General features: G+C 42.7%; 1 protein-coding gene across 1 annotated transcript in view; it reads left to right on the top strand.

Annotated features, from left to right (window-relative positions):
• Nucleotides 1–26,384, top strand: part of LOC145400826 (DNA-binding protein RFX2-like) — a 55,205-nt gene that overhangs the window by 5,962 nt on the left and 22,859 nt on the right. The window contains exons 6-8 of the mRNA XM_080273262.1: nucleotides 6,659–6,764; nucleotides 18,582–18,678; nucleotides 19,228–19,353. Coding sequence (XP_080129388.1) covers nucleotides 6,659–6,764; nucleotides 18,582–18,678; nucleotides 19,228–19,353 — 329 coding nt within the window. The remainder of the gene's footprint in view (nucleotides 1–6,658; nucleotides 6,765–18,581; nucleotides 18,679–19,227; nucleotides 19,354–26,384) is intronic.

Below are 26,384 nucleotides of genomic sequence, written 5' to 3'. Positions count from 1 at the left end.
AACCCAACTCAATCCAGCTTAACCGAACCCAACCCAACCCATCCCAACTCAGTCCAACCTAACCCAGCCCAACCTAGCCTAACTTAACCTAGTCCAATCTAATATAACTTAACCTGAGTATGCTTTTATGGTGCTTTCCCTGACCTTGACCCGACCCAGCCTGACCTAGCTCGGCCTAACTTGTGCCTCTCCAATAACCGTTCCTCAGTGAAGCCAGTCTGCATTTATTTGCCTGCGCTGTTGTTGTCGTTGTTGTTTGTTGTTGTAAATCTGTGGGTTAGTGTTGTACATCTGTTGTGAGCGAATGAAGGTGTTGCTGTTGATGTTGTTGTTGGATTTGTTGCTGTTGTTGTTGCTATTGGTGTTGTTGTTGTTTTGGTTGATGCGCTTCGTTAAAGTTGATTGCGATTGATGTCATTACAGTGGCCATAGATAGTTGGATAGATTGATGGATTGATGTATGGGTGGATGGATTGGTGGGTGCATGGATGGTTGGAAGGGTAGATAGGTGGATGGATATATAGATTGATTAGATAGAGATGGATGGGTATGGATAGATAGATAGATATACAGATGGATGGATAAGCTAGATAGATATGGATCAGTGGACATAGATAGATAGGCAGACTGACTGATTGATGGATAAGATAGATAGATGGTGAAGGATGATTTATACCTGAGGATGGCTTAGTGTTATATAGTCTCATGCAACATCCATCCACCTCCAGCTGTCACACCCATGCCCACACCAGCAGACTGCGCGTTCCCCACAACACACAGGGAGTTTCTAGTGCAATGGTATATATGGACAATCCCGTATGCCATCCTCGCTAACTCCAGACTCATTTTTTTTCAGGTTAAACGCATCTCTGTTGATGGGATAAGTTGGGTTTATTTTCTTAGTATCAGGTTCGGTTTATTCCCCAGTATCAGGCAAGGTTAGGTTTGTTTTGAAGTATCAGGGATGGGGTGGAGAGGTATATGAGAGAGGGGGGTGTGAGCTGGGAGCAGGGCAATGAAATGGCGGGGGACAGGGCGACGTGGAGGCGATTTGTTTGTGGCCACCCCTTACGGGATTATGGCTTCTGGCAATAGGTAGGTCGATAGAGGTTAGGTTAGGTTTGTTTTTTTTAGTACCACATTATATTAGGTCACTTAAAACATGGAAGAATAAGTATCCTGGAAAAATCAGACGTACATCCTAGTGCAAAAATTTATATACACAATGGCAGATTCAAACTTGCATACTAGTGCAAAAACTTATATACAAAATGGCAAAATCAAATTCATATCATAGTGAAAGAGTTTATGTACAGAACAGCAAAATCAGACTCATATCATAGTGCAAGAATGTATGTACAAAATAGAGATCTGCATAGCGTTGGTGGTGTGCTGTACTGTTTTCACCTTAACGAATTGCTAAAGCCTATGACGTCCAGGCTTCTAAAATGTGTCCAGGCATCTCGAATGCATCTAGAATTTGGCACCAATCATATCATAGTGCAAAAATGTATGTACAACTTAGAGATCTGCATAGCGGTCGTGGTTTGTTGTACTCTTTTCACCGTAACGAATTGCTAAAGCCTATGACATCCAGGCTTCTAAAATGTGTCCAGGCATCTCGAATGCATCTAGAATTTGGCATCATTTTTTTGTGTCCATCCTCCCTCTGTGGGTTGGTGGGTGTTGAAGTGAGAATCCAGGCTAACACAAGAGGAGGTAGCTGTGGTAACCAGGATATTGGATGTCTATAACCAACCACAGACTCAAAGGCATAATTCACAGAGATGAGCACTGTGGTTAAGTGCTACATGGAACCCACAACAGACTCAGAGGCATAATTTACTGAGATGAGCATGGTTAGGTGCCCCGTGGAACCCATCACAGGCTCAGAGGCATAATTTACAGAGAGGAGCACCATAGTTATGTGCCTCATGGTTTTTGCCTCCATCTTTACAGTGACCTTATTGTATGAATTCTTGACATAAGGACCATTTGGTGTCTTGTGCATCACCCATTAGCCACGCAAGGGTCATAAAGGCAGGCATTTTCTTCTAAGTGTCATTCATCCCCAAGAACATGCCTCTAGGTAAACAAAGGCGAGGGGGTTAAGTAGAAGACAAGAGTAACTACCTTAACGTTTTTTTTATTACTAATTTTGTGTGTGTGTGTGTGTGTGTGTGTGTGTGTTCTGGAAAATCATATTGTGGCACGTTTGGAGAGAGGGTTAATTTTCCATTCGATTCTCAAAATTCAGCGCATCTCTAGACAATTTAATTATGGTTGTTTGAAGCCGAGGTAAGTTTGTCGACAAGGTTAAGTTAGGCTTAGTTAGGTTCATTCTGGCCGGGTTAATTGGTCAGGTCAGGTTAGGGCAGAGGTTAAGTTTATTTTTATTTATTATTTTTTGTTAACGTCCTCATCCCTACGTGTCAAGTGGGGTTGGTGGAGGATTAGTGCCCCTCCCTGTAAAACAATTAACTCTAAGCCCTTGGCCACCCCGTTTGGGATACATGGCGTCTGGCAATGAATGAATATGAATCTCTCCCTCCATCCTTGCACCTGAGAAAAAGGAGGAATGGTGGGAGGGAAAAGGTGGAAAAGATAATATAATACCAGAGGACCAACAGCCACCTTACAAGACAAAGGAGGAAGGAAGGAAAGAGCAGAAGGGGAGCACAAAGGAGGAAGGAAGGAAGGAAGGAACAGAAGGGGAGCACAAAGGAGGAAGGAAGGAAGGAAGGAACAGAAGGGCAGAAGAAGGGAGGAGGGAAGGAACAGAAGGGCAGAAGAAAGGAGGAAGGAAGGAACAGAAGGGCAGAAGAAAGGAGGAAGGAAGGAACAGAAAGGCAGCAGAAAGGAGGAAGGAAGGAACAGAAGGGCAGAAGAAGGGAGGAAGGAAGGAACAGAAGGGCAGAAGAAGGAAGGAAGGAACAGAAGGGCAGCAGAAAGGAGGAAGGAAGGAACAGAAGGGCAGCAGAAAGGAGGAAGGAAGGAACAGAAGGGCAGAAGAAGGGAGGAAGGAAGGAACAGAAGGGCAGAAGAAAGGAGGAAGGAAGGAACAGAAAGGCAGCAGAAAGGAGGAGGGAAGGAAAGAACAGAAGGACATTAAACAGGAGGGCATGAAAGAAACAAGCCAAAGAAGGAAGGAAAGAACAGAAGGGCATTAGAAAGGAAGAAGAGGAGGGAACAAGCCAAGGAAAGGAGTAAGGACATATCACAGATTTCCAACATTCCCAAGGGAGTGCAAGATGATCTCCATTAAAGAAAAGAATGCGCTCAGAGGACTTCACGAAATTTAGTATACTTTATGGATGCATGATGCCACATTTCATGTACTTCATGAAACCCATTTTATTCTCATGAGTCTGAATGCATTTTAACAGTGTGCTTAATATTGTATACGTCCATGCGAGAGCATATTTATGATCCTACATAAAGGGACCACGGAAATCACAGAGAATAGCAGAAAATACCGAGACTGGCAGAGGTGGTGTGGACATCTCTGAGACCCTGAAAAGCGTGGCAGTGTTTGAGAGCCATATGAGAGCCGGTAGCATGAGCACTGTTCAGGAGTGGACGAGTCTCTGATGATATCAAGATTATAATGCATCATGAGGCATTATAATTGGAGACAAATAATAATGCACCTACTACTCAGCTGTCCTGGTCTGAGGTGATTCCTCTATTCACCATTTTTGTTTCCTGCGAGGTGTCATAAGTGGCTTGAAAATTTGATAACCTAGTCTTTAGCCTCCAGAAGGACAGAATGAAGAGTGCAGAACAGGTTTTTGGCTGTGTAAAGAACTGTTATTTTGGGGGGAGTAAAACAGATTTATCTATATCCTAAATCACTTAAAAATTAACATGTACAACCATGCAGTTCAGTGTTGCCAGTGGAACAGTGTGTATGAACCATGTGCAGAAGCTGAGTGAAGCACCTCCCCTCTCGTCCCTTTCGCAACACTCTCAGTTTTGAAACAGGTGTAATATAAGTAGGGTATGGTAACTGTGAACTGTGAGATTATCCACCAAATACTTTACCACTTCACCAGCACCAGTAGACTGCCATAACCCAAAGAAAATGTGCTGCTAATTATTCGGGATCCACTCTTATGGAAAGTAATCGAACATGATCAAACTTTTGTTAATTAAGCGTACCCAGCTTAACATTACCTAATAAATGTCATCATCATCATCGTATCCTGTGTTGCCCAATGAGGAGTGGAGGAGCTTGGGGCTAGGCAAGTTGGTCCTGACATTTAAGATGAGAGTGACCAGCCTCACTCATCACTGAGTGGCATTACATGAGCAATAAACCCCAAACACCCCTTGGATATAAACCTGCACAAGCTCAGTCCAATTGAAGCACCTTAATTACCCATTAAACCACCAGGTGATTACCACCCAGTTTAGTAAATAGTTTTCTGGTGTACAGGAAACCATTAGGCTTGTCACTCAGTGTAGAGTCACCCATAGGGAGATGGAAGAGGAAAGAATGAAGGAAAGAAAGACAGAAGAGGAAGGAAGGATAGAATGAAAGAGGAGAGGAAAGGGCAGTTACCTGCGAGCAACATTGCATCGAGTGAGTGGATGGTGAGCGCCCCCACCTACCACCAAAAAACAAATGTTGTGCTGCAGCCTCAGTCAGTGATCGTGTATATCTTCAGACATAATCTGGCGTCTGTTAACAGTGTGTAGGAAGGGACATCGTATCACTGAAGGAGTTAACAGTTGTCCCATAGCTTCCATGTCACCTGTGGTTGTAAGCCTGTTGTTGTTGTTTTTATGTTGTTGTTGTTGTTGTGACCTCAGGCTTTTGTGGACATGAATTCAGTGGGATGCCTGTTGAAGTTGCCCATCTGCATCCCACCATCTTCCTGTTATGGGATAGGGAGGGAGCCTGTTAAGAGCTTGCTGTGTATGTGAAATGTTATGCTTGTGTTTGTAAGGTTTCTGGTCTGCTCAAATGTAACTTAATTCAGGCTATCCTAACCTAACCCAATTAAGCTTAACCTTTGCTAAATTCTGTAACCTAAACAAACCTAATTCATGCAGATGATCCATTATGACAAGTGGAAATGTTGGCTGGGAGAGAGACACAGGTTAGAGCTTTGAGTTCATTATTTTCTCCAATGTTTTCGGAGTGGAGAGGTATATGAGAGAGGGGTGTGAGCTGGGAGCAGGGCAGTGAAATGGTGGGGGACAGGGTGACATGGAGGCGATTTGTTTATGGCCACCCCTTACGGGATTAAGGCGTCCGGCAGTAGATAGATAGATAGATAGTTTTCAGGTACACAGTAGATGGATTTTATGTAGCCCAAAATGTTAGAGAAAGTATAGAATTCAGGCTTCAGCTTCTGTCTCTGTCCCACCCAAGAAAACATAATTCAATTTCACCTTCCCATCTCAGCGTTACCAGTGGCAGTGATGGAAGGTATAACTGGGTTCCCATCTCATTGTAAATTGGTCTTTCCAGTATTCCAGCTTTGCCATCCAGAACTTTACATCTGAAGAAGTCCAGTGTTAATAAGTATATAAGAATTACTTTTTTTTTATAAGTAGATATGTCAGTGTGTTTTTATTATTCTAGAAGTGTTCAGAAGAAGGTAAGTTTAGAATATGGTGTAATGTTTTTTTTTTTTCCAGGTAATAGGAATGTTTGTTTGTTTAACCTAATTGAGTCACAGAAGTTATTGATTGGCATAGTTAGTATTAAGTGATGTAAGTATTTGTGGTGTAGGAGATATGAAGTACTGTATTGCTGCTGTATGTCTTGTTTAGATAACCTAGCTTTAGTGTAGCATGTCAGATTAATGTATATTCATAGTTTGCCCTACATTCTCTTTATATATATTTGAATTTCTGAGTTATAGCAATTAAGGCTGCGGAAGTGAATAGTGTGTACTGTAAAGGAAATATAAATGAGTATCCAAGTAATTTAACCAGCAAAAAATGAAAACTCGAAAATATATTGCCGTACAAAGTTTAGGGATAAAGATTTTAGTGTCAGGTAAAACTTAATCCCTTCAGCCCTGACTCACGCGATTAATTTATTCACACGATTATATTATTCTGCTCAGGAGATACCTTTTGGGGTGACGAAGATTTGTTGTAAAGTAGGCTGTATATTCACCTCATTGTCTTCCATTTTGTTTATCAGGTTTTGTGGTCAGTTATTTGTTAAAGTTATCCCTCACGGTTGGATATTTACCCTTTTCTTTTTCCCCTTCATTACAAATAGCTGAAAACACACACATGCAATATTTATGAGCTGTGTTATGTGTATTATGTATGTTTCTTCCCACAGCTAGTTCCTTTCCATGTGTACTACAAAACAATTGCAGTTAGGCAGGAATCCCCCCCTATACACACACACACACACACACACACACACACACACACACACACTGTTAGGATTAATTATTGCATTCTACACTATGCATTTGGCCCTATAGCTGTCTTTCTCTTTCTTTGTGTACAAAAAAAAAAAAATGGAGGTAGAGAAAAACCCAGACATATATACATTTAAAACACACACACATTTAAAACACACATACACATATTCAAAATTAATTACAGAGTGTACATCTCTCCTTACAGCAATCTTCCTCTTTCCATGTATACCAAAATTAATTGTGTGCGTTTTTTTTGGCAGTGTCGGAGGGTGACGGCTCCCTGGACTCGCACGGTGTACACGGGGCCTACGTACAGTATGTAGAGGCCTCACAAGACCCCCTCTTTAGCCCCACTAATGGACAGATGTAACTAACGCTACGCCCTCTCATTCCTCACCCCCTCTCTCGTCGTAACGCTGTCGTAACTCTGTCTTATCTAGAGATCGTCATCGTCACTGTTCTGTTCGCGTTGTGACGCCGTATGGTTTGCGTTCTGTTATGGCCACGTGATTTCCGTGTCTTGAATGTTGTTTTTTTTTTTTTCCTTTCTTGTTCTCCGTGTCGGAATAACAGTGGTATTTTTATGTTCAGTTTGCGTTGCGTTGCTGTTTGGTTTGTGTTCTGGGTATGTTGTGTCACTGTATGATTTGCGTTCTCTTGTGTTATGGCCAGGTTACTTTCAGTGTCCCGTTTAAGTGTTGTTTTTAGTTCATCTTCCTGCATTCAGAGATTTACTATATTTTGTTTCAGTTGTTTAATTACAGTGGTCGTGTTTTTTTGCTTGCTTTTTGATCTTGCATTTTGTTATTGTCGGTTTACTTTCAGCCTCTCATATGTTTGATTATTATATGCTTTTTTCACATAAATACCAAGAACAGTTAGTCCGATTTCATTAGTGTTGCATTTTTGTTGGGGGATGCATTCTGTCAGGGTCAAGTTACTCCTGTTTTGTTTATGTCTGAAAGGAATTTTGATTTTTTAATGATTCAGAGGTTGATTTGTTTTAGAGTGAGGTCTGTCATACTCAGTTCCTCCTTTTTGTGGGAGTATAGAGAGTGGCGGTGACTTTGCCAAGCATCTTTGATGACACTAGGAGGAACGAAGTTGAGTACGGGGCTACCGTTCTCAGATTTACGTTCTTACTGGGAAAAGGAAAAAAAAAAAAATAGCTGTGTTCCGGACCTTTGCACACCATATAAATAGGGAAAGTTTGGCTAGGATGGTGAACATTTTAGTTGTACCAGCGCACTGTTATTTTCGTTGCCTATGTCCATTTTCTGTCCTTGATTATCTCTTATTTACCTCACTCCTGGTTCATTTTTGTTTTATTTTGTTTCCATTGCAACTTATTGTCTTTGTTCATGGATCGGTTTTATTAACAATTTTTTTTTTTATGTTTGCAAGTTAGCTTTTTGTATGAGTCTGTATTTCTTTGTCTGTAGGTCATTTTCTTTCCCCTGTCATCTTGCATTTGTTTGTATATTTCGTTTCTCTTATTTTTCGTTTGTTTGTCTCGAGCATCTTTTGTTTGTAATGTCTGTGGCTGGTACCGTTTGTGTGTTTGTTGTTGGTGTGATTGGTCTGTGTATGATTTGGCCTGTTGTGTGTGTATGGTTTGCGTTCTTTCTGCGTGCTAGGTATCTTTTCGTGCTTTCTTCTGCCGTTTTTACTCCTTTCGTCTCGATTATATTACTTCCCTTTTTTCTTTGCTATTCTTTGTTTTATCTCAGTCACACTTCTCATTTCTCTATTTTTTTCTAATGTATGTCTAAGTTATTCTTTCTTTTTCTTTGTATCTATTGCCAGATATCTTAATCCTGCAAAGGGTAACCACAAACAAATTGCCTCCATGTAACCCTGTCCCCCTGCCATTTTGCTGCCCTCCCCCCAGCTCACATCCCCCTCTCTCATATACCTCTCCCCTCCATCCCTCCACCTCATCCTTGGCCTCTCCTTCCCTCTCCCCCACCCCTCTGCCTCACTCACATAAACTCTTCTTGTTAGTCTCTCACTCTCCATGCTGTCCTGTCTCGATTATATTTCTCCTTCATCTGTTTTTTCCCATCTTCTGAGTTGCAGTTCCCTTTCCATCTTTTCATAATAATTATCTCTCTGCACTTTTGTTTTCCTTCTATAAATCTCTAACATAGCCTACAATTTTGTTTTTCCTTCATTGCATGGCCATTATGTTTTGGCAGTTTTTTTCCTTTATTCCTTGCATCTGTGGACAGTATATGCCAACTGTTATTCATTCTGTTTTGGGGGGATTTATTTGTCATTTGTCGGGCCTGTGTTTTGGTGCGTACTACTGTTTATTTACATTTTGGAGGAGAGATGAGTCGTGCCCTTTGATGTAGCCGTTATCCAGTCACAGGCCATGAAAATGTCAACTTATTTCATGGATATGTTCTTGCTGTTTTGATTGTAATGGCTGATAAACCTTCCTCTTATCCTGTAATATACCTAATACCATCATAGTTTGTGTCTATTGTAATAAGACAGTACATAAGCTGAAAAAGGATTGGAAGTGTTCGTTTAGAGTCGAGTTAAAAAAAAAAAAGACCAATACAGTACATCAGCTGAAAAACTATTAGAAGTGATCATTTAGAGTTGAGTGAAAGAAAAAAAAAAAAAAGAGAGAGAAAGGACCAGTAGAGTACATCAACTGAAAAAGGATCAAAAGTGTTTGTATAGTTGAGAAAAGAAGAAAAGAAATTGTAAGAAGAATGACCTGGGAAGTTGGGTGAGGTGTAGGAGCATAGAGGTAACAAGGGATTGGTGTGAAGGTAGACTGTGTTCGTTTAGAGTTGAGAGAAGGAAAAAATTACGAGAGTAAGGCCCTGGGATGTTGGGTAAGGAGATGTAGAAGCTTAGAGGTAATGGACATTGATGTGGAAGTAGACTGAGGAAGGCTTGGGATGAAGTGACGTTTGATGATGTTAGACCTGGTGATGTTAATAGAGAGCAGGCACTGGACAGAGAAAGGTGGAGGTGTGCTGTCAGATTAACTCTTCTGATCCGTGTTACACAAAAAACATATAAAACTGAAAACGGTGGTAATAATAATGATGTGGAATTAAATTGTGATGGTACTTAGAGTAGCAGTAATTATTGAAGTCCCAAGCTCATTTGGATGTGAACCTAGTGTACTGTAGAAAATCAACCTCTTGAACTTTTTTTTTCTTAATGCAAGGAAGAAGTAACTAAAGACAGAAGGACACTAAATTGTTCCTCCCAAGAAAAAATAAAAACAAAGTAACAGAAAGCCAAATTCAAGATTTGTTCATTTCGAGATACCTGGACACGTTGTATTTAAAAGGCTGGAGGTGATAGGCAGTAGGAAATACAGACAGAGGAAGACAGTTCCAGAGGTTACCTGTTGTATACTTGGAGGCCTGGGAGTAATGGTTAACTCTTGCATTAGAGAGCCGGATAGAAAAGGGGCGGGAATTTTTAGCCAGGCAGGTGCTATGCTCCCAGTGATCTTTTGTTGAGGCTGTATTGAAGGACTGTCTTTGTTGTGACGGTATAGTGTGTTAAGTGAGCAGGTGTTTTGTGGTGTGGGGGGGTTGCAAGCGTGGATACAATGGACTGTTTTATGAGTTATATTCTGTTTTGGTAATGCAGCAGTAATACTCAGTAAAATTGTTGGAAAAGAGGGAAGTTTGATCAGCATTTACAAATAAAACTGGTAATCTATCCAAGAAATATCTATTGATGTATGCACAGCCTGTGATTGGATGATGATTGTGCTGCAGGTCAGGTTATCTTGCCAACGAAAAATGAATAAATGGAACTCATGTGTTTTCTTGTTATTGAGTTGCATTGTGTTTTATGTTCATTGTTATGGTTAGCAGGTTATTTTTATTCCCTTTCAGCACTTTTATTGAATTACACAAATCACATTCAATATTTTAATAAAACATGGCTTCGAAATTTTATACAAAACAAGAAAGAACCAAAGGCTGAAAGTTCACAAAAGTTACCCAGTTAGGTATTTGCTGAATGACTTGAATAGTTGGCCAGTTTTTCCATAATAGATTCAAATTAAGTTCAGTGACACTTTGTTATACAGTATTATTACATTACAAGAATTAGAAAGCTGAATGGTGTGGTATGAGCCGTACATGAAATAAACAGGAATGAAATATGAGAATTGAGATAACTGAGTGGCAAGGAGTTAGCCACCCGTAAAACATATGAGAGTTAGACACGAGAATTAGATAGGTGAGTGGCAAGGAAGACACACTTTAAGAACCACACTGTAAATATTTCTGCTACGCCCTTCAGTAGATGATGTGCTGCCTTTGTCTTTCGTTTTCTTTCTTGTCTTTTTTCTTTCTTGCCTTTTTGTTTTCGTTCTTGTTTGTTTGTTTTCTTTCTTGCTTTATTTCGCTTTCCGTCTTTGTTTTTGTACTGTAATTTTTGTCTTCATTGTTTTTTCATTTTTTGCATTACTTCTACTTCCTCCTTTAATTTTTTTGCTTTAGCATTTGTTTTTATCAGTTCATTTGCCCTTCTTGACTTTGTCCTTTGTTGCTTTCAGTTTTATTTCTTTCATATTTACCATCCTTTCTTTGTACGGATAATCCTTGTTATACGTCAAGGATGTGTTCCAAAATGCCACGTTTTTTTTCCATACATTTGGAGTTTTAATTGAGGGAATCGGCAAATCAGCTTTATGGGAACCAGTGAAGAGTTTAAGTGGCAATATTAGTGTAATTTACTGAGGGTTAAATACATTTTACCATTCAGCTTTGTTGGTTAGGGGTGGCAATCATTATCCTCTCACCTGATGAAGTGCTGCCTGCTTCTTCACTCCTCTTTCTCGTTCTAGGTCTGTGTCTGCCTGCCTCTCTTCTTACTTCTCCCATTCCCTCCTGTCACTTTGTTACTACTCTCCTTTCCATGTCAGGTGGTTCTACACTAAGTGACAAGCCTGATGGTTTCCTGTAGCCCAAGAAATCATTTACAACACTGGGTGGTAACCATATAGCCAGATTAAGGGGTGGCATGGCGCTTGCTATGGACCCCTGTTGAGTGGGTGGAGAGACACAAATGCAGCGTCCATCCAGAAACCAAACCTCCACACTTTCCCTAGCACCTCACAACAGCAAAGCTTTAGGAGAACATGGTTCACTGCATGGGACAGCCCTGCAGGGGCAGTTTCTTGCATGTGTTTGATGGGTCTGCTTGTCCAGGCAAACTGGGTATGATCAACAGCAATAACAACAACAACAGTATTCATCTTTATACAGATATTCTTTCTTTCTCACATTCTTTTCCTTCTCTTGATCTTGTTTGTGTTTGTGCGAGGTTGTGTTCTTGCTGTCTTTGTTGTTCTGGTTGGCTGTGTTTATGTTCAACGTTAAAACACTCGGTTAACAATGAACACTTAACGGTATTCTGTATTCCCAAATGATAAATTATTTGTTGCATTCAGGATTATTGGTAATCTGTGTTGCAAAAGTAAAACATTGTTGCTTTCAGACATGAGTGTGTTGCCAAAAGACATTTCTCTCATGCATTCAAATTTTAAAGGATTCTAATTCTATAATGACCAAAATTCTGGTTGTTTAGTATATTCAAAACAATTGGTAATCTGTTTAAGGTTATTATTTTTTTTTGGCATTCTGTGTTTTCTAAAATTTCTTTGTTGCATTCAGGCTTAGCGGTATTCTGTGTTGCTCCAGACAATAGCTGTTTCGTTGTTGCATTCATTTCCGTTGATTGTTCTTAAATAATTTCCCCGGCGTAACTAAAAAATCATAAAAGAACTTAACTGAATGATTAAAATACTTGAGAAAGGGCTGTGGAGTACTTATATCTGTCAATTAAGTGTGATGCATGTTCTAGGGAGGCACCTGGGAGCTGTAACTATGCTTTATACTAGTTTCTAAACCTTAACTTGCCCCATTTGTAACCCTTGACCTCTGACTACCATCATTAGAGTTCCCTACCCCAAAATTTCCATTCTCTGATCATAATAGGACTGTATGTAGATGATCCATTACTATCTATCCATAGCCAGACTCCTTAATCCTGTAAGAGGTGGCCACAGACAAATCATCTCCATGTCATCCTGTCCCCTGCCATTTCACTACCCTCCCCCCCTAACTTACACCCCCCCTCTCTCGTATACCTCTCTACTCCATCCCTCCATCTTATCATCAGTTTCCTCCTCCTTGTCCCCCCCCCCACCTTACTCATATACACTCTCCTAGTTAGTCTCTCACTCTCCATCCTCTCCACAGGGCCAAACCACCTCAGTATATATCCCCTAACACCAGAACTAATGTGCCAGTCAGTTGTAACCCTCCACAGTGACTCCCAGGTGCTTTCCTACCCTTAGTAAAACCATAGATATTTGAACTAACTAGAGTAATGTGTGACTGGTAGCATCATGAATTGCTTGGATGTGCTGCCATAGGGGTATAAGTGCTAGAAGGTGTTAGAAGGGAGAGTGCTAGAGAGGAGAGTGCTATGTCATGGAGCTACAATTATCAACCTACAGTGCTATATTTTTATTTTTATATATATATTTTTTCCTGTGACATTGGTTGGTGGGTGAGTTTTTGAAAGATTGGGAAAGTCAGATGAAAGTTCAAATGATCATACTGTTTTCTACCCCAGCCATGTTTGTTTTAGTGAAATTCAAAAAAATCAAATTGTTCCCTACCCCATCCCCATTAACCCCTCCTAAAAATGCCATTACTTTGTTGCTATTACCTGTCTGTATTCTCATCAGTTAAGGAAGCTCCCTAACACCTATTCCCAAGTGATTTATTTTCTTTATTACACCTTATTCTTGTCTATGTTATACAAATCCTAACATCGCCATAATCTGCATAAATAACATACAAAAGGATATTAACCAACCATATCCAAAAATAATTCACTAAGGAAAAGGTGTTTGGAACCCATTATTCCACTCCCAAATATTCCAGTGCTCCATTCCTAGCAGTCTGTAATGATTGATTGTTATTATTATTATTATTATTTTTTTTTTATGATGATGATGATGATGATGATTATTTTTATTATCCTCAAAATCTGGTTGATAATTGGAGTTCCATTGTCCTCTATGCTAAGTTTAAATTCTGCAGAAAGGTCTTTTTTCACTTCTTTATTTATATATATACTTATTTATTTATATTGTTACTTCCAGGTGACTTTATCAAGGTGACGAGACTCTGCATTGGCTTGTATTCTTGGACGCTAAAGAAGCTCCCAATCACCTCCTCCTTATTGAATTATTTTTTGGAATTGGCTGACTAATATCATTTTGTACGTTATTTATGCAGAATATCCTAATATTAGAATAACTTGAGAGAAGAGGACAGCAAGGTGTAATGGGGAAAACAAATCACAAAGGAAGTGTTAGGGAGCTTCATTACCTGACACATGAGAATAAATCACAAAGAAAGAGGTGTTAGGGAGCTTCCTTACCTGATACATGAGCCAGCAACCATGAGAGTAGTAAGGGAGGAGGTATAAACACTCTCAGGCCATGTGTACTGCCCCTAAATAAATAAATCTGTACAGTACGAGATGAAACAAAGGAGTGGAGTGGAAGGGAGCATGAGTGGAGTAAAGGAGGAAGGTATAAACACTCTCAGGCCTTGTACTGCCTCAAAGTAAATGAATCTGTCTAGTACAAGATGAAACAAAGGAGTGGAGTGGAGGGGAGCATGAGTGGAGTAAAGGAGGAAGGTATAAACACTCTCAGGCCTTGTACTGCCTCAAAGTAAATGAATCTGTCTAGTACGAGATGAAACAAAGGAGTGGAGTGGAAGGGAACATGAGTGGAGTAAAGGAGGAAGGTATAAACACTCTCAGGCCTTGTACTGCCTCTAAATAAAGGACTCTGTCTAGTATGAGATGAAACAAAGGAGTGGAGTGGAAGGGAAAATGAGAGTGTAATAAAATCCAAGCCTTGAAAAACCTTACTACAGCTCCTTTGTAATTGTATTTATGTCTCCTGTTTTTTTATATTAGCCTCATGTGTTGTAAGTGAAATAATTTTAATTCCCCCCACCCCTTTTTTTTTTTTTTAATTTATATATAGTCTCCAGCCAAGGGATCTCTCTCTCTCTCTCTCTCTCTCTCTCAGTTGTATTAAACCCCAGGGAAATACTTATGAGAGAGAATCTTACTGGATATTTTTTCTGCTACCTTCACTGGTGCAAGGGACGGATGGCTTCATGTGGTGGCACCGGTACAGGGACAGCCAGGCGGACCCACTGCCTGGTTGTCTGGAGATGAGAAAAATAGTCATAAACGTACAACACAAATATGGTGAAGGAATGAGGAGCTTTCATGTATCATTGTTTGGTGGGAGCCGCCAGTCTAGCCACTGGGCTTCTAGGCGTAGCTAACCCCGCCATCCTTGGTGAGGCTGGGTGCCTTAGTTATGTGTGACCTTATTTATATATATTTGTATTTTCTCTAATGAGGCAGTTTCAAAAAAAGTGAAAGGATTTCACATGTTTATTCTGAGACAGTGACGGCACATAAAGTACTGAGCTGGATAATTACCAGATATACTGTGGCAATCATGACATTTCAGCAAATTTATGTAAGTGTCGTGTAATTCACATTCTTGATGTATACTACGTGATTGAGGCACGCCTTGATTCTGACCCCAAACTTGTGGCCAACCCTCCTCAGAGGTGAGACTTGCTGGATGTAGTTGGCCACATCAGCTTGAATTGAGCCACTGTAACAGGGTTTTCAGCATACACAGAGTCCCTGACAGCCCCAAACCAGAAGTCTAATGGGTTGAGGTGGAGGGCTGTGGGGCAACTACTCAAGGCTGGTGCCAGTGGCAGTGAGGCAGTTGTTGAACAGTGTGTGCAAATAGGCAGTGGTGTCATTTGCAGTGTGAGCTGGGGCCCCATCCTGCACAAACCATATCATATGAGGCTGGCCTGCAGTGAAGGATGCATTCAAGTCAGCGCAGAATTGCCTGATGACCTTCCAGTAGCGTTTGGCATGCACTGTGATGGTCCAACCACCTTTGAACCAGTAGGGACCTAACAGCCCATGGCTGGTATTGTAGACCACAAATACAGTAACCTTTGGGCTTTTCAACTGCCTGTGTAATTTCTTCAGGTAGCTCAGTGCCCCAGAAAATATTGTTATGGTAGCTGATGGCAACATTGAGATGAAAGTGTGCCTTGTTGGAGAACCAGATGTGACTGATCCAGCCAGAGTTGCATTCTAGCTTGTCACTGAGCCATTCACACATGACCTGCCTCATCTGCATGTTGAAATGTGTTAGTTGATGCCACAAATATGATAGAAGGAAATAGCTTGAGCCCCATTTTCATAGAACACCGCACACATAAGGCAGACAATCCCAGTTCTTGGGAGCAGTGACGGTGGGACTTCTTTGGGCTTCCAGTGGCTTAGTCATGCATGACCTCATTCTTGGTTGGATCTTTGATGCTGAACACCCACCCGTGCCTTTGTATGTGTTATGGACTGTACCCTGGCTACCAGAATGTTTGATAATCCTCAGTATGATATGGTCCTTAGGTGCATCTCGTGTATGGACCACAAACTGATGGTGGACTGTGACGTATCATTTAGTCTCACACTAGAACTGGACAATTTTGACTGTCTGGTTTGTTGTGAAAACCATTTACTGGAAACTCCTACTTTATTTTTGTTGAATAGCATAATCCCATCACCAAAACCTGAAAAGGAAAAAGGTGTAGGTTAGGAAACAGAGAAACAATGAACATTTCCAATCCTTCCACTTTTTCAAACCCCATGTATTTCCTGAGTGTATTTGATGGTTTCATACACAGGGCATTATTGATGTATGTGTGGCCTGCTTTCCATCGTGAGACTTTGGGTTGTGGTTGCACTCATATGCTATACAGTGTTCCCATCTGTACTGTGTGTTTATTTTACCCACGTGCATTTATATCTTTCATATGTACTGCTGAACATTGTATCTGTGTGTGTGTGTGACCCTTATTTTTCATTGGTGTGGCTGGGTGGCACAGTCATGTCATGTTAGTATCAGCCACTCCTTGTTGTTGACACCACAGTGCTGCTTCAAGATTGGTGACCTGGCAGTTGAGGGCCAGTGCTGTTACCATGCCTGTGTCCACTGTTGTGCTGTCTCCAAATAGCAACTGTCTCTACCTCGCAGATGCCACCTTGAGAGTGTTAGGCTCTGGAGGTGTGACAAGTGTTGGTTCATAAGCCATGTAGCATAGCCTTGTCACTACCAGCACCTTTGTAGCCTCATATCCTCCTCAAACCATCATTCTTTCCACATTCCTGATGCTGCACAGAACAGAACATCAGGTATTAACTATCTGGTTGTAGGTGCCTTCATTTAGGAAGACCTATGTGACTGCAGGTTCACTGACTGCCCACCAACTCATATTATCAACTTTAGGTTGGTAGTATTTAATCTCTTATCTTTGTGGACATTGGTGGCACAGTAGTTGAGGATGCATTGGACTGTAAGAGATCATTGAGTCACTGCCCTGCTTTGATGCAAGACAGAACCACCATCTCGGCCCTCCTCACTGAACCATATTGCAGACCCATATTACTGATTTTAGTTTGCCATTAGTGAGTCTGAGTTACCAGCGTTCTTGTAACATCCCATCAGCTGGCTTTTCCATTGACCATTAAGGGCAGGAATTCCCAGTTTTATGGTAATTCTTGACACATTTTTTTTTTTTTCTGCCCACCATCCACTCACTCGATGTAGTGCTGTATTCAGGTGTCTGCCCTTTCCTCTCCTTCCATCCTGCCTTCCTTCCTCTTCTGTCTTTCTTTACTTCATTCTCTCCTCGTCCTTCTGCCTATGGGTGACTTTGCACTCCCTCTTTTCTCTGTTTTTCCTTCATTCTTTTCTGTTCCTTCTGCCTGTGGGTGACTACTCTGAGTGACAAGCCAAATGGTTTCCTCTACACCAGGAAACCACTTACTATGCTGGGTGGTAACCATATAACCAAATTATGGCGCCTGGTGTTTTAGTGGGTAATTGCGGCACTCCAGTCAGATTGAGCCAGTGAAGGTTTATATCCAAGGGGTGGTCCTGGTTACAGATTGTGTACTGGGGAACAGGGACAGGGGGAAAACAGACTGAATGTAGCAGTCTGACCAGCATGAGAACTGACCTCAGACTCTTAACGTGCATCGGAATCACTGAACAATTCTCAGTTAGGGAAAAAAGTTAGCCTAATATTTCAGCTCTGCTTCTCACTTTCCTCTGCCTGCAAATATTCCTACGCTGGGAAAGGCATTGTATATTTCCCTTTTCATTAATATGTAGTGTAATATTTCACCTCATCTACCTCTCAGTTTCCACTGCCTGCAAATATTCATAGGCTGGGAGAAGCTTTGTATATTTCTCTGTTCTAATATTTCACCTCATCTGCATCTGATTTTCCTCTTCCTGCAAATATTCCTAGGCTGGGGGCATTGTATATTCCTCTCTTCGTGAGAGTGATTCCCTTTGATATGAAGCATCAGGGAAGGAGGTGACTGAGATACCCTGAGTCTGTTTTCACTCTAACCATGCCCAGATTTTTGACTTTGCAATTTATTTTACATAGGTCAGTCGCAGAAATGGACATTGCTATGGCTCTGTATCGTTTCCATAGCACTTTCTCAGTTAGCACCATATTCTAGTGTTAATCTGTGGTTAGGCTCCAGATTCCAAGATGGAGGGATGGAAATTTTAGGCCAAGTTAGTATAGAAACAGTATAGGGAGGAGAGTGACCGAGGGCAGTATTCCTGTGCAGTTAGGAAGCTTCCCAACACCTCTTTGTTACTGGTTTATTTCTGATTCTGCGCTGTTACTGTGTCCTTGTGTGCTAGTCGTGCAATCTGTGTCTGTATTGAAAAGATATAAGAAGCAAAAAGAGGATATTGATGAGTAGGTTGGAAAATAAATAGCTAAGAAACAGGTGCCAGGGAGCCTTCTCACCTGACATGAATACCATCCTTATATACCCTAAGTTGGAAGTAAATACAGTGGATAACTAGATAAGCTTTTATCCCCATTTAACAACATGCATCTCCTCTCTAAGCACCTACTGTAATGTTCCCACCCTGAGATTGCACTTCGGTTCTTCCAGTTGTGAGTTGAATGTTCTAACCAACGCATGACCAGCTCCCCTAAATGATGCATACTTCCTCCTGTACAGGGCATACCCAGTGTACACAGTGGGTGACACGACGATGTACTCCGCCGGCAGTACGTACTATCAGCCTGGCTCCACTACACCTGTCTCGTACTCCCAGGTTCGTAAAGCATTCTTTTGTACACTGTCTGCTCGTTTTGTTTATTAAGTTTGTGGATGGATTGACACTGTTTCTTGTCGTAAAGTTGCTTGTGAGTCTTTGTGAAGTTATTTTAAAGTCAGAAAAGAGTGTGTGTGTGTGTGTGTGTGTGTGTGTGTGTGTGTGTGTGTGTGTGTGTTTAACCTCTTTCCATAAACGAGAAACATGTGTCACCCAGTTCTTTCCCTGAATGACATTTTGCCTGCATCTAACCAACTCCATCCAACTCCACAGTTCCCTACTATCCAACCAGTTCAGTCCATCCTCACAGAGTCCTTTTATCCAGCCATTTCAGTCCAACTCCACAGCCTATCTATCTATCTATTTATCAGTAGCTCAGTGCCCTAATCCCGCAAAGGGTGGCCTTAGACAAAGCGCCTTCAAGTCGCTCTGTCACCCACCATTTGACAACCCTCCCCCCAACTCACTGCCCCCTCCCTCAATGCAGTATCATATCGTCCAACCAGGTATATCCAACTCCTGTGTAACTCCCACATTTTGTCGTGGCAGGAGGTAGCCAACAGTCCAGTGGGTGGGCAGATCCTCTCCGCCGGAAGCAACACGTACGTCATCCAGCAAGGCATAGACACCTCCGAGACACACCCCATCATCAACACCAGAGCCTCGCCCCAGACTGTGAGTGTACGTGTACCACTGTTGTTGTTGTTCCGGTAGATCAGTGCACCGTTTATTACTCTTTTTGGTTGCGTGTGCGAGTGGACGAGCGTGCGTTTTCATATTATTTCACAGTTCTGGTGCACCTAATGACTTCTGGTTGTGTGTGAGTGTGTGTGTATGTGTGTGTTCATGTTATTTCAAGTTTTTTTGGTGCACGGTTTTAAGACTGGTTACGCGTGTGAGTGAATGTGTGAGTTGGGTTAATTTCTGGTTTTTGGTGCACATCTTTTACCAGTTTCGATTGCGTAGTTGTGATTGGGTGTGTTTTTTGTGTTTGTTAATTTCGGGTCAATTTTGTCATTATTTTTGGATTGATGATACTTCTCAAATTCTGTGCATCTCTTTTTCTTATATCTTTCCTTCTTCGCTGCATCTTGTGACGGAAAAAGGATCAGTATAATGATGATAATGACGGTACTGATATTGATGGTGTTTTGTATGTGTGTGTGTGTGTGTTTGTGTGTGTGTGTGTGTGTGTGTGTGTGTGTGTGTGTGTGTGTGATCAGTATAATGATGATAATGACGGTACTGATATTGATGATGTTTTGTGTGTGTGTGTGTGTGTGTGTGTGTGTGTGTGTGTGTGTGTGGGTGTGTGTATGTGTGTGTGTGATCAGTATAATGATGATAATGACGGTACTGATATTGATGATGTTTTGTGTGTGTGTGTGTGTGTGTGTGTGTGTGTGTGTGTGTGTGTGTGTGTGTGTGTGTGTGATCAGTATAATGATGATAATGACGGTACTGATATTGATGATTTTTGTGTGTGTGGGTGTGGGTGTGTGTGGGTGTGTGTGTGATCAGTATACTGGTGATAATGATGGTACTGATATTGATGATGTTTTGTATGTGTGTGTGGGTGTGTGTGTGGGTGTGTTTGTTTATTTTATGCACTGGATTTATAAGATATTCCTGCAACAACCCGACATTTTCCTGCCCACTTCCTGATGTGGTAGGAGAGACACATTTGATATTTTTGTTCTCAGTATTTTCATGTGTCACTGAAGCTTTATTTTAGTGTCAGGTGCATATTTGTACCACTCGTCTGTTAACCGATCGATGCTGTTATTGCCTCATAATGATTATCGGATTAAATTAAATAAACTAAAATTGGGCCAGCATTTAATTTCTGTTCCTAACCCAGTGTTGGAAAAAAAATAATTGTATATATTGGCCCGACACTAGTTTTTCGTCAAATGGCCACTATGGAAAAGCTGTACCAGTTAAGAATTGGCCCAGCACATGGCAGCCACTTTTCCTTCATTCCAATATATGTCTAAAATGGCCCACTGTTTCCATGTTTGCTGGGATAAGAAAGGAAAAAATAATATCTAGATGTGACGGTAGTAACGCCCTGAGACTGTATGTTCAGATAGCCAAAGATATCAATTTTACCCACTTCCTTCTGTCTATGGGTGGCTCTACACTGAGTAACAAGCCAAATGGTCTCCTGTACGCCAGGAAACCATTTACTACGCTGGGTGGTAACCGTATAAGCAATTTGTGGCACCTGGTGATTTAGTGGGTAATTAAAGCGTATCAGTCGGATTGATCCAGTGCGGGTTTATATCCAAGGGGTGGTTGGGGTTTATTGCTCATGTAATGCCACTCAGGGATGAGTGAGGCTGGTCACTCTCATCTTAAATGTCAGGACCAACTTGCCTAACCCCGGGCTTCTGTGCTCCTTATGGGGCAACACTGGATTAGATGATGAATTAATGAAGGAAATAACTTGTGCCAGTTGGAAAGCGAGCGTGTGTAGCAGACTTATGCTGGCTTACAAACACTGCTGCCAGCTGGGGGGGACAGACGCCATTGCTGGGAGAGTGCAAATGTATCTGAATCTTTATCTAAACCCATTCTGTCTTTCATTTCTTGCTCTTCCCTCTCTCCTTTCTCCCCTTCTCTCCTCCATCCCATTTTCTCTCTCCTTTTCCTTCCCTGCCTTCCTCCATTCTCCCTCTCTCTTTCCTTCCCTCCAACCCTCCACCCTCCATTCTTCCCTCCTTCCCACTTTCTTTTACCTTTCCCTTCCCTTTCCTTGTCTTCTTCCTTCTTCCCTCCTTTCCTCCTTCCCATTTCTCTCTCCATTTCCTTTCCTGCCTCCCTCCCATCTCCCTCTGTCTTTCCCTCCCTCCAACCCTCTCTCTTCCCTCTGCCCTCCCGTTTTCCCTCCTTCCCACTTTCTCCTTTTTCTTCCCTGCTTTCCTCTGTGCTCCCTCTCTCTTTCCCTCCCTCCCTCTCTCCCTAGCAACCGGAGTTACCCTAGCAACCACATCCTTCCCCTCGTTGCCGCCCAACTGCCTTTCCTCCCTCCCTCCCTTCCTCCCTCCCTCCTTACTTTTCCTTTGTCCTTCCCTCCTTCCCTCCCATCCCTTTCTCGCTCTCTCCCTCCTTTCCCTCCCTTTCCTGTGTCTTTTCCTCCCTTCCTCCTTCTTTCCCTCCCTCTCCTGGGCCCCTCCCTTATTCCCTCCCTCCTTTTCCTTCCTCCCTCCTCCATTTCCTTTGTCCCTCCTTCCCTCTCTCTCTCTCTAGGCATCTTTCAAAATACTTCATGAAATACTGTGGTGGTGTGGTGTGGTAGTGTTGTGGTGGTGGTGTGGTGGTGGTGTGGTGTGGTGTGGTGTGGTAGTGTTGTGGTGGTGGTGTGCTGCTGAGATGGTGTGTTGTGTGGTGTGTGTATGTGGTGTGGTGGTATAGTGGCGGTGTGGTGTGGTGTGTTGTGTGATGGTGTGGTGTGTGTGGTGTTGTATTGAGGTGTAGTGTGTGTGGTGGTGGTGTGGTATGTGGTTAAGTGGTTTAGTGGTGTGGTGGCAGTGGTGTGTGATGGTGTAATGTGTGTGGTGGTAGTGTGGTGTAGTGGTGTGTTGTGCTGTGGTGTAGTGTGGTGTTAATATGACGTCAGTAGCTAAGATATGCAATAGCCATAAGATGCATTGGTTGCTATGGTAACGGTGACGCTTTTTTTGTGTCCTCCTTCCCCCCTCCTCCTCCACTCCCATCCCTCCCTCCCTCCCTCCTTTCCTCCATCTAGCTAGCCGTCCATCCATCCATCCATCCTTCTTCCTTCCTTCTTTCCTTCCTTCTTTCCTTTCATCCATCCATCCATCCATCCATCCGTCCATCCATCCATCCATCCATCCATCCATCCATCCATCCATCTGTCTATCCATCCATCTGTCTGTCTATCCATCCATCCATCTATCTGTCTATCCACCCATCCAACCATCCATCCATCCATCCATCCATCCATCCATCTGTCTATCCATCCATCTGTCTGTCTATCCATCCATCCATCCATCCATCCATCCATCTATCTATCTGTCTATCCACCCATCCAACCATCCATCCATCCATCCAACCATCCATCCATCCAACCATCCATCCATCCATCCATCCATCCATCCATCCAACCATCCATCCATCCATCCATCCATGACCTGCATTGTCGTCATTTTAGGTACTTCCCTAACACCTCTTCCTAAGCGATTTATGCAAAAGGATAATAACCAGCCATATCCAAAAAATAAATCGCTAAGGAAGGGGTGTTAGGGAGCTTCCTTAACCTTCATCCTACCAACATACATTCACAACACTCAAATAATCCCGAGAATGAGTTCACTATCAGCAGGCAATACGGCACCATGTCTCGTATTCTCATTGGGTATGGAAGCTCCCTAACACCTTTTCCTTAGCGATTTATTTTGGATTTATGCAGAGTATGGCGATTTAGGAATGATTTATATAACACAAGAGGAGAATTAGGTGTCATTAGAGTAAATCGCTTAAGAGAAGGTGTTTGGGAGCTCAGTAACACCTTTTCCCTAGCGATTTATTTTGGATTTATGCAGAGTGTGGCGATTTAGGAAGGATTTATATAACACAAGAGGACATTTGGGTGTCATCAAACAGAATAATTCGCTTAAGAAAAGGTGTTAGGGGGCTTCCTTACCACGGCACCAGCTCCCTACATAAGCTTACAGTCTTGCGTTTGGTGAGGACGGCTGTGTGTGCTGGTGTGGGCTTGGGAAGTAGATATATGATGCAGGATAGACACTGCTAACCCTGAGCCGCCCCCCAAAAACTCGAGATCTATCTATCTGTCTATCTATCTATCTATCTCTCCATCTATCAGTATATTTGTCCGTTTATCTATCTGTCTGTCTGTCTGTCTGTCTCAGTCTGTCTATCTATCTATATCTATCTATCTGTCTATCTGTCTGTCTATCTATCTGTCTGTCTATCCATCTATCAATATATCTGTCTGTATCTATCCATCTATCTGTCTATCCATAACAATAGATTAACACTAGAATATGGTGCTAGTCACGAAGAAGTGCTTTGAAGTGAATGCACAGCCCCCCCCCCCTCTCTCTCTCTCTCTCTCTCTCGTTTATTATTTTATTCTCTCTACTTACCGACGATTGTACCTACCTACCTACTTCCCAGTTTACCTACCTACCTACCTACCTGCTTATCTGCTTACCTACCTACCTACCTGCTTATCTGCTTACCTACCTACCTACCTACTTACCTACCTACCTACCTACCTACCTACCTACTTACTTTACCTACCTACCTACCTACCTACCTACCTACTTACTTACTTACTTACCTACCTACCTACCTATCTACCTACCTACCCACATACCTACCTACCTACTTACTTACTTACTTACCCACCTACCTACCTACCCACCTACCTACCTACCTACCTACCTACCTACTTACCTACCTACCTACCTACCTACCTACTTTACCTACCTACCTACCTACCTACCTACCTGCTTACTTACTTACTTACCTACCTACCTACCTACCTACCTACTTACCTACCTGCCTACCTGCCTACCTACCAGGCGTTCACTCATCCATGCATCCATTATATGTTATCTCCTTGGAAACGTCTCTTATTTCACTCTCCCCTCCCCCTCCCTCCCTCCTCTCCCCTCCCCTCCCCCCTCCTCCCCCCTCTCCACCTCCTCCTCCTCCTTGCCTTTCACTCCTCTCTTCCTTCCCTCCTACTCTTCCTCTCCCCTCATACTCGTCTTCTCCCCTCCCTCTTTCTTTTCCGTTCCCCTTCCTCCTCTTCTTCCCCTCCCCATCCTTTCCCTCCCTCTCCCCTCCCCATCGCACCTTCTTCCTCCATTTCCCTTTTCTTTCCTTTTTTCTCATCCCTTCCCTTCCCTTCCCTTCCCTTCCCTCCCCTTCCCTTGCCTTCCCTTGCCTTCCCTTCCCTTCCCTTCCCTTCTCTTCCCTTCCCTTCCCTTCCCTTCCTTTCTCTGTCCTTCCCCTCCCTTCCCTTCCCTTCCCTTCCCCTCCTTCCCTTCCATTCCCTGTCCTTTCCTTCCCTTCCCCTCCCTTCCCTTCTCTTCCCTTCCCTTCCCTTCCCTTCTCTTCCCTTCCCTTCCCTTCCCTTCCCTACCACATAGACTATCACAGCTACCACCATCACCTACCACAACTACCATCATCACTTCCACAACTACCACCATCACATACCACAACTACCATCATCACTGCCACAACCATCATCACTACCACAACCACCACCATCATCTACCACAACTACCACCATCACCTACCACAACTACAACGTCACATACCACAGCTACCATCATCACTGCCACAACCATCATCACTACCACAACCACAACCATCATCACTACCACAACTACCACCATCACCTACCACAACTACCACCATCACCTACCACAACTACAACGTCACATACCACAGCTACCATCATCACTGCCACAACCATCATCACTATCACAACCACCACCATCACCTACCACAACTACCACTATCACATACCACAACCACCACCATCACCTACCACAACTACCACCATCACCTACCCCAGCCACCACCATCACCTACCACAGCTACCACCATCACCTACCACAACTATCACCATCACCTACCCCAGCCACCACCATCATCTACCACAACTACCACCATCACCTACCACAACTACCACCATCTCCTACCACAGCCACCACCATCACCTACCACAGCTACCACCATCACCTACCACAACTACCACCATCACCTACCACAACTACCACCATCACATACCACAACTACCACCATCGCAACCACAATCTGCCAATGTTTGTTGATACGGTAGTCTTAGTCTCATAGCAACCTTACATACTGAATGCATACTTACACGCACACGGTTACACACACACACACACACACACACACACACACAAAAGCAATTTACCGAGAGAGAGAGAGAGAGAGAGAGAGAGAGCAGAGGGTAAGGGGGGAGGGGGAGGAAGCAAGGGATTGGGGGGAGGAAGAGAGGGAAGGAGGAGGAGGAGGAGGAGGAGGAAGGAAGAGGGATAGGAAGTGAATATAAGAGGGTATTTTGTGATGGTGAGGGAAGGGGGAAGGGTGTGTGGAGTTTAGGGAGAGAGAGAGAGAGAGAGAGGGAGGGAAGGAGAGAGAGAGAGAGAGAGGGAGGGAGAGAGAGGTGTGGCCGAGTTAGAGGGAGTGGTGGAGTAGGTTACCATGACAACTACCACTGACTTCACTTTGTCGTCACTAACCACACAAACCACCACTACCATCCTAAGAACAATATGTGTGTGTGTGTGTGTGTGTGTGTGTGTGTGAGAGAGAGAGAGAGAGAGAGAGAGAGAGGGAGGCAGACAGAGTGGGAAAGTGGGAGATGTGTGTGTGTGTGTGTGTGTGTGTGTGTGTGTGTGTGTGAGAGAGAGAGAGAGAGAGAGAGAGAGAGAGTAAATTAGAGCAGGGAATTGGAAAGAGGGTCGAGTTGGCTGAATAATGAATGAAGCAGCACATGACAAAGGCCTGACTCATCTTTTTAACATAGTTGTGGCGTAAAAAAGTGTGTAAAAAATGTGTAAAGGTGTAAGTGTAAAAGGTGTACAGGTGTAAGTAAGTGTAAAAGGTGTACAGGTGTAAGTGTAAAAGGTGTACAGGTGTAAGTGTAAAATGTGTAAAGGTGTAAATGT

Source organism: Coenobita brevimanus, chromosome 53 (genome assembly GCF_032717465.1).
Source record: "Coenobita brevimanus isolate Jiangsu-jjx chromosome 53, ASM3271746v2, whole genome shotgun sequence".
Taxonomy (NCBI): domain Eukaryota; kingdom Metazoa; phylum Arthropoda; class Malacostraca; order Decapoda; family Coenobitidae; genus Coenobita; species Coenobita brevimanus.
Note: the sequence above shows the minus strand (reverse complement) of the source record. Positions and strands in the feature narration are given on the sequence as shown.